The 9,467-nt window shown below is 37.3% G+C and overlaps 1 protein-coding gene across 3 annotated transcripts in view; it reads right to left on the minus strand.

The window, feature by feature from the left end:
• The window catches only part of LOC107602210 (protein Mpv17-like), a 33,619-nt gene extending 24,881 nt beyond the window's left edge, over positions 1 to 8,738 (minus strand). For all 3 annotated transcript variants that reach the window (XR_001611010.1, XR_001611009.1, XM_016294651.1), the window contains exons 1-2: positions 8,475 to 8,738; positions 7,307 to 7,389 (exon numbers count right to left, since the gene is read on the minus strand). Coding sequence is in view for 1 of the 3 variants with exons in the window: in XM_016294651.1 (XP_016150137.1) it covers positions 7,307 to 7,379 (73 nt within the window). In the remaining 2 variants the exon portion in view is untranslated. The remainder of the gene's footprint in view (positions 1 to 7,306; positions 7,390 to 8,474) is intronic.
• Between the last annotated feature and the right edge of the window lie 729 nt (positions 8,739 to 9,467).

Genomic DNA, 9,467 nt, shown 5'->3' on the forward strand with positions numbered 1-9,467 from the left:
AGTGGAGGACAGAGGAGTCTCTTAAAGAAGAAGTTACAGGTCTGTGAGGGCCAGAAATCTTGCTTGTTTGTAGGTGACCAAATACTTATTTTACCGAGGAATTTACCAATTAATTCTTTAAAAATCCTACAATGTGATTTTCTGGATTTTTTTTTCTCATTTTGTCTCTCTTAGTTGAGGTATACCTATGATGAAAATTACAGGCCTCTCTCATCTTTTTAAGTGGGAGAACTTGCACAATTGGTGGCTGACTAAATACTTTTTTGCCCCACTGTATATGTATTTTTTTATATTACTTTTCAATGAATGCAGTATTTCATGTTAAAATAGAGTCAATGCCTTTAAAAACCCATGTTTGAAGCCAGATCTTTTTGGTAAAATAAGAAAAAATTCCATGGTTTAGCCCATAGATTCTAAAAGGCCTATACATTTTCAAAAAAATTTCAAAAAAAGTTACACCGCTGAGGCTGCTTCATATGAGACCGCTTCAGCACTGGCTTCATGGCAGAGTCCCGAGGTTGGGCGTGGCAGCTCGGCACTCACCGGGTCCAAGTTACACCGGCCTGTCGCCAAACCTTCACCCTATGGTCAGACCTTGCATTTTTCCGGGCAGGAGTGCCCCTAGAACAGGTCTCCAGGCATGCTGCGGTTTACACGGATGCCTCCACCACCGGCTGGGGGGCCACGTACAACGGGCACGTAGTGTCGGGGGGTGGACAGGCCCCCAACTGCACTGGCATATCAATTGCCTAGAGTTGTTAGCGGTGCGCCTTGCCTTGAACTGTCTCAAAGGGCGCTTACAAGGCAAGCACGTGCTGGTCCGAACGGACAACACGGCGACCGTTGCGTACATCAACCGACAAGGTGGTCTGCGCTCCCGTCGCATGTCGCAACTTGCCTGCCACCTCCTCCTTTGGAGTCGAAAGGGTTCTGAGGTCACTTCGTGCCATTCACATTCCGGGTCTGCTCAACCATACAGCCGATGAGCTGTCACGAGCTACGCTCCCAGGAGAATGGAGACTCCATCCTCAGACGGTCCAGCTGATTTGGAGACATTTCGGAGCCGCTCAGGTAGACCTGTTGAAGTGGAACCTGTTCATCGAGGTGTTCTTCTCACCGAGAAGACCCCCAGAGATGCCCGATCAGGGTTGTGCTTGCCTTTTTGCAGCAAGGATTGGAGCGAAGGCTGTCTCCCTCCATCTTAAAGGAACACTCCTCTATTTTTGAAAATAAGCTCATTTTCCAACTCCCCTAGAGTTAAACAGTTGAGTTTTACCGTTTTCGAATCCATTCAGCCGATCTCCGGGTCTGGCGGTAGCACTTTTAGCTGTAGCTTAGCATAGATCATTGAATCTGATTAGACCGTTAGCATCTCGCTCAAAAATGACCAAAGAGTTTCGATATATTTCCTAAAAGAGCTTTATTAGCAGATCTGAGGGACTTAGGAGCAGAATTAAATGAGATAAGGTCAGAAATGTATGATGGGGCTTGTCCATTAAGTGCTTTAAAAACAATAAATAAAATTTTGAATTGAATTCTAAAGGAGACAGGAAGCCAGTGGAGCGATGCTAAAATTGGAGTGATATGATCACGTTTTTTTGCACCAGTTAACAATCTGGCTGCTGCATTCTGGACCATCTGCAAACAAGCCAGTGAAGATTGGGGAAGGCCTAGGTATAAGGAATTACAGTAGTCCAATCGTGATGTGATAAATGCATGAATAACTTTTTCCAAGTCTTGAAAGGAAAGTGTTGATTTAAGTCTAGAAACGATTCTCAATTGATAATAGCTGTTTTAAACAACTGAGCTAATTTGCTTTCAAGACAAACCTCAGAGTCAAAATAACACCTACATTTTTTGCATGTGACTTAATCAATTTGAACACAACTACAACACAAAATACATACCACTAGGTAATAGAGTTGTTTTAAAAGTTCAAACATTACTTAATCTCATTAGTAGAAATTACGGGCATGGTATATTTAATAATACTATAATTATATACTATTGGGATATTATAGTACTGAATTTTATAGCATTGAAATGGCATATTTTAGCAGCAAAATAAATATAGTAAAGTATATAAAAGTATATAAAATAAAAGAACAGGAAGACAAAAGACGGGAACAATGTAAAAACAATAAACAAAACTGCCCTAAACTAAAAACAAATATATTGGGCATCAACAGGCACTCCAAAAAATAAGGTCCAAAAAAAGCACACACTACAATAAGATATCTTCAACTATTCTGATGCAACAGAACCTCAGTCAGGTGAATCAACTTCTGATAAGTGAGCTCATTGTTCAAAACACATGGCGAGCTGGACAGAAGCCGCTATTGTACACAGCATGCCATAGCAGGAGGGCGGTGTGAGATGAAATGCCTCGGAGAGAAGGATGCTGGGAACTCTGGTCTCTCTCCAGCAGGTTGTTAACGGGCACAGCGGGGTGATCCACCAACAGAAAGACTGTGTCACGCTCTCACTCAACCCTACACAAACACAGCGGGTGAAGCCTTTTCTGATCTGTGAGAGAAACGTGTTGGAGGACTCTCCGATCGAATTTTACAAACTACAACGACTTCTGAGCATCGTCCTTGTGCTTCACCACAAACACTGACACAGTGACTCAGTGCTATGACATGACTAAGTGTACACAGGCACTGGACTGATGGTACCAGCAGTGGGTTTGTGAGACTAACACTGCTTCGAGATTATCTGTTTCTTCAGAAATAACATTGAGTTCACAGAAAGCCCTGAGTAAGCCACAAGTTGGCAAACCTTTGAAGTTAAGATGGGATAAATATTTTCAGCATTTCACAGAGGTACAATAGAATGAAAATAACGGATGAACACATTGGAATCAGCCAATACTTATAAGATTTTAAATGAGCTATTGGAGGCCTCTGTAATCTGATCATATTTTCTCATAATTTCCCCCAATTTAAACAGCATTTTCTTAAAAAAAGAAATTAATATTGACAAATATTATAGATCTATCTATCCATCCATCCATCTATCTATCTATTAAATGAACCATCATATCAATTATCAGCTGTATCATAAATATTGTTATTTTCAGAATTTCCATATTGGTGCGTGTCTAACTATACACTATAAAATTAATGACAACTATATAAAGTAAAGCTTTTTACGCTGACAACAGTGTTTCTACATCATCACCCCAGATTTCTAAACACAGGCAGTGTCTGTTACTCATTATGCTTCACCTTGACTGGCTAAATTGCAGGATCCTTAAAATAATTCTTCTGCAGCCAAATACAGAACTGCCAGGGAGCGAGCCACACATAAAAAAACCTGCAACTGCCTTTAAATTTAGAGGACAGCTGCTTCCTCACACTTGCCCAAATATCATGGTTTACAAAGGACATTCTTCCTTAACGACAGAGCCCAGCAAAGCAACGTAGCCCCTTTTAAGTGACCTAACCTTTTCATAAAATGTCAAGGAAAGACTAATAATCCAGTAAAGCAGACTGAAAAAAGCCAGGAACCTTTGCCATGCTTTTACTGGGTCATCTTATCAAAACAGCACCAGCTTATTGATCATGGTAGACAGAACTAGGCAGACAGGAGGGCAAAGGCTGAGTGAGAGCTAACAGCATGTTGTGAGGTGATAATAAACACTTATGTTTTCCACTTCTTGGTTCAACTTGACATTAACAGGTTGATAAGCACCGAAGAGTAAACTCTTAAAACATCTGTTAAGAACAGACTGTCCTATGAAGACCCTTTTACATTTGCTTTTATCTTTGGACTCTGAAAACAGGTGGTTAAAAGTTATATTCTATGTCTCTGATTACAATGACAATTACAATTTATTCCTGTGATGGCAATGTTGAGTTTCCAACAGTCAATACTGCTATTATCAATGTCAAATTAACAAAACTTATTTGAAATATTATTTTTTTTAAATATCATGTTTGGACCCAAAACCATGGAAAAAAAGGTGCTTAAAAGTTATATTCTATGTCTCTGATTACAATGACGATTACAATTTATTCCTGTGATGGCAATGTTGAGTTTCCAACAGTCAATACTGCTATTATCAATGTCAAATTAACAAAACTTATTTGAAATATTATTTTTTTTAAATATCATGTTTGGACCCAAAACCATGAAAAAAAGGTGCTTAAAAGTTATATTCCAGGTCTCTGATTACAATGGGGGAAAAACAGCAGTTTCAGAGGAAAAAAACATTTATCCATTTATCTATATTAGCAACGACGACAACCCCATCCAACCATAAACATGGTTGTTTGTCATTATGCTGTGCCAAATAAAATGCAATTTACCACACACTCAAGTGCAATCTGCCCCGTACCTCGTGCCAACTAGAGTATGGCACTCATCTATGCTAAATGCATCTTGAAATATGCTGATGTCAGCACAATACTTCCCACCGTCTGTCCTTGAGTGATTGACGCATCTTGCGCTTAGTGAAATTATCTGTGATCAATTTGGCAGGAATCTATCTGCAGCCAGCACGTTCTCCACAGGGACCAGCGGGCAGGCTCTGGCAACCCAACCCATTTAGCTGATGAGACTGGTGTGACATGGCTTACCTGCGTTACAGTAAACACAATCAAGCCTCATTCATTCAGGTTTGCCCTTTTTGGATGACATTGATTTTTTCGGTTCTACATTTAGCTCAGATTATGGGGTTAATGCATCGTTAATGACTTGAAAACGGAAATGTAGCGCCTTCATCCCCTCCATCCATTCATTTATTCATTCGCTCATTAATCCCTTCCTCTTCACATCTCTATATGTTATAAATAAATCCATTTATCACTTCAACCAAATGCATCAGTTAAAGCTGAAGGATGTAATTTTTGCACCACTAGTGGCAAAAAACAGAATTGCAGAAATAATGGATACATTCTTATCACCCTGTATTGTGCTGCAAAGTGGATTTCACAGACAATTCATCCATTTTAGTGAGATTACAAATCTTAATGTACTTAATGTAAGTTCCGTCCAAGTGAATATCAACACATCACTTCACAGGAAGTGGTGAGTTTGACTAAAATAAACACGGTTAAAAGCTTTTGATTACAATAATTAATCACAGTTTGCATGCAGTTGTTAGTGGGTATAACGAAAGAAATAAAGAAATAAAATCAGCAAGAAATATTTTTACATAAATGCTGCTCTTTTTAACTTCCACGCTTACCATAAAAAAAACACAAGCAGCAAAACGGTTTTCAACATTAATTAGAATAGACATATGTATTGAGCACCAAAACAGCATATTAAAATGATTTCTGAAGGATCATGTGACACTGAAGACTAGAGTAATGATGCTGAAAATTCAGCTTTGCCATCACAGGAATAAATTACATTGGAAATTAATTAAAGCAATATTATTCACAATATTACTGTTATCATTTTTTGATGAAATAAATGCAGCCTTTGAGTGAGCATAGGAGATTATTTCCAAAGCATTAAAAAACACCAAACTTTTGAATGGTAGTTTATATCTAATATAACTAAAGATTTATTTTCAACTTAAACACAACAGATGTTTAGCACTCAATTTAGGCCTTTCAAATATGACAGATTATATTAATTAAATGTTTCATATTAATTAAATGTACAATAATAAATTACTTTTCTTTTCAAATAGTTTTCAAACAGACAACTCCCCTGTCTGCCATTGGTTGGACAAATAGATAGCCCCGCCCTAAACTCACTCCATTGGTTGGGATGGTCAGGATGGTCAAACGACCTACAAATAGTGGCCTCTTTATATTAAACTGGCATATGAAAAAGTAGACCCAGATTAACCTTGGGGGAAAAAACAGTTAAAGGGATAGTTCACCCAAAAAATGAAAAATGTGTTCAACATAAGAAAGCAACTCATACAGGTTTGGAACGACATGGGGGTGAGTAAATGATGACAGAATTTTCATTTTTGGGTGAACTATCCCTTTAACCTTGAACTTCCCATTCACTGATGTTTTTCACCTTGCCCAGAATGCCAAGTTTTATTGCATTCAATTTATTTGAAGGTAAGATCACGTCCCTCGCTCTACGAATAAGCACTGGTTCACATCACTGAGAAAACATCCAGTTATTATTTAATTTTGAAATAACCCGCTTCCCTCTCGCTTAAAGCATCTTGCTGTCTAATATTAAACCTATACCCATAGGGCTAAAGTTTCTATAAATATTCAAGTCCTCTTCTTCATGTGGAAAACAAAGGCGATGAATCATAGCTCATGTCTGTAATCTTGATTACATAAACTTGCATCCTCAACCGCTCAGCGACATGAGGCCACTGGTGATTTTAAGCATTTCGGCCAAGTTGTCAGTGCCAGTCTAGCCAAGTACTAATTAATCCTAATGCTACAGTTTGCATGACACACAATACACCCAACAGCTTGTTTAAGCAGGCTCATTGATTAACAATAAAGTACACTCTCATTCACTCATTTTGTTAAACAAACTGAAAAGATTCCCATCAAATGGGTCTAAATAGTTAATGCACAGTAACCACACATGAAATTAAAGCTAAAGTGTGTATTTTCAGCCCCACTGGCGTCACCAAACGGAACTGCGAAATTAGTGATTGTTTTCAAATAGACTTCACACTCCCTGTGCCTGCTGTTACTTAGAAAAAAACAACAACAAAAAGATTTAGTATGTTTCCATTGTACATTGAACTCTGACCTCCAAAGATAAATGATTCCTCATGATATGAACCAGACATCATCATCTATGTTCGAACAAAAGAAAGTTTTCAGCAGAACAACTTGCGACTTTCATTAATATGTTGTTTTGTGCTTCCATCTTCTGGTAGAATGGTGTAATTGCAGCAAAAAAAAACATTTTATTTTGCAAATAAAAACCAAATGTCTTGAGGTGATACATAATGTGAGCATTCCTGGTTCACAAGGAGTTAAAATGTACATTTAATAACATTTCAATTCAAAGCAACATTTAAAATAACCAAAAGAACATTCTGAAATAGACTTCCCCCTTTAATCTATACTCCCACCCTGTAAAACCCACAGTGACAAAGTTCAAGTAAACAGCTAAGCAGATTGTTGCTGAGAAGGGCTTTCCATTGTTTATATGGCTGATCTATTATTCACGCTCAAAAACAATCTTGCTGTTTAGAAGTGATTGTGCTAACAGGAAAGATAAATATTTAATCAATAGCATCTGAGATTGAGTTGACCTAAAGGGAATTGGGAACATCAACTACAGGACTGAAAAGGAAAAGAAAAAGAAAAAGTGGTGGAGGACTTCGAGAGAAGGGTGGAGAGTTTGTAGCTCTTACCAGCAGTTATAATCTGCACTGTCCATGGATGTTTGGCCACCAGCGCCTGATAAGACCTCCAAAGGCCCGCCATGTGACAAAGTCTAAAAAAAACACAGGACTATTGAAATTACATGCACTTAAGTATTGACAGATAAATGGTCAAACTTTTTTTTTTTTAATTTATGCAACATTTTATCAACAAATGCTTACCAATATTTGATCTCAAACTAGTTACTGACTAGTTATTAACCAAGATTTGCTTATAAATAAATAAAATGTGAAAGGGAAATATTCTCAGATTTTCTGAAAAACAGCCAGTTTTAATGGAAAGAAAATCAGAAAGAGCTTTAAATGCCATGTATGTTTACACTCACAAGCAATTTGCCTTAGAGACAGGGATTTCCAGTGAATTGCATTAAAGAAAATAAAAAGTAAAATATATATATATAAAATAAAATATTTAAGGGAAATATTCTCTGATTTCTGAAAAACAGCCCGTTTTAATGGGAGGTAGCAAAATCTGACAGGGTAGCACCTGTTTTTATACAGTCTATGGGTAGCACAATCGACAGAACACCGGCTCATAAGAGTCATTCATTCGTAACCCGCGTTGTACATTTTTGATTCATTAGAAGAATCGGTTCATAAGAGTCATTTAGCGTTGTACTGCATATTTTGCGCTGTCGATGTGGTGATTAGTAGAATCTCTGTCAAATTTTAATAGGTTAAAGGGATAGTTCGCCTTCAGTTACTGGTCCCCATCGACTTCCATAGTATGGAAAAAAGAAAGAAAGAAAAAAACACTATGCAAGTCAATGGGGACCAGAAGGTGAACTATCCTGATTTTATAAGGTTCAGTTGCACTCGTCGTGATTTGAGTCTCGCGCTTTGGCTCAAAGCCGCGTGCCGTGCGCGTGCCACAAATCATGATGAATTTCCAATTCCAATAAAACGTTTTTATGTTTTACAAAACCGGATAAGGACAATTCTGTTTCTCACAACGCAGACATACAAGAATGTGTCATCCACTATACATATTTATTTTCCTTTAATTAATCCAATTTGTCTCGTTGACTTCTCTCAAGTGCCTATAACAAGCTTACGGGACTAAAACTACTTTATTTTATAACTCTCGCACAGTCAGTTTTAACCAGTATGGAGACTAAAGTTAGAAGTTTAGTCCTACCTTGTCACGCAAAGAGAAGCGATACAGTGCGTGTTAAAAAGATGTTGGCGTTGCTGAAATTAAAGCGGTATGACTGCTGCTTTCAAAAAGTCAAAAGAGGAAGGGAAGTGACTCTGAAGATGTGACTGAAGTTTAAACTCGTTCAGTCTTGTTTGTACTTGTATCAGGACAACTTGAGAGATGTTCGATATAATTAATTTTACCCCAAAGTCAACGATACAACATGATGCTTGAGGTGGTATGAAGCAGCAAGCAAACGCTTCAAAAACCCCACAGAATATTTCAAAATAAAAGTCCCACTCGAGAATTTATTTAACTATTGGAAAAAGTTTTTGGTGTTGATTTGAAAGTTTAAAACCCTCTTAAATGAAAATAATAATTTGAATTATTATAATTACCCCTATAAATAATTATGTGTACCTGGAATTGATTTTGAAAAAAGAAGGAAGAACTCTTTGGCTAGACTAATAAAATTGAGTGGACATACACTTGTTACACTTACATGTTTGCAATGTTCACAGGGAGAAAAAAAGAATTAAGACAGACTTAGGCACAACATATTTTATTGCGCTATTTATACATACAGAAAAAAACTGAAGTGGAATGGCTTACAACACTGGAGGTCAGTTGAAGCTTGTAAACAGATAACCAAGGCAAATCATACATATACAACAAAATAATTACAGTACACATCTCTGGAGAGAGAGCGAACTTAAATAAGAAAGAGAAATATTTTTTCCCTTATAATAATGCATATCGCTGCCAATATAGTGAAGTCTGAAGTCCATTACTGAGATTTGATTCAGAATAACATAACCAGACCATAAAATCACTGTACAAAAAAAACAAAAACAAATGTCAGTTCCAATTACAAAATATGCAAAGAAAAATAAGACATAAATGTGTCAATTTCATTATTTTATTTTGTCAAGTGGGACCAAATAGACAAAGTAATTTTTTAATAAATGCCATTGAAATAATGTGCAACTCTCC

The sequence above is a fragment of the Sinocyclocheilus grahami genome, unplaced genomic scaffold, assembly GCF_001515645.1.
Source record: "Sinocyclocheilus grahami isolate Dianchi unplaced genomic scaffold, SAMN03320097.WGS_v1.1 scaffold321.1, whole genome shotgun sequence".
In the NCBI taxonomy this organism is placed as follows: Eukaryota; Metazoa; Chordata; class Actinopteri; order Cypriniformes; family Cyprinidae; genus Sinocyclocheilus; species Sinocyclocheilus grahami.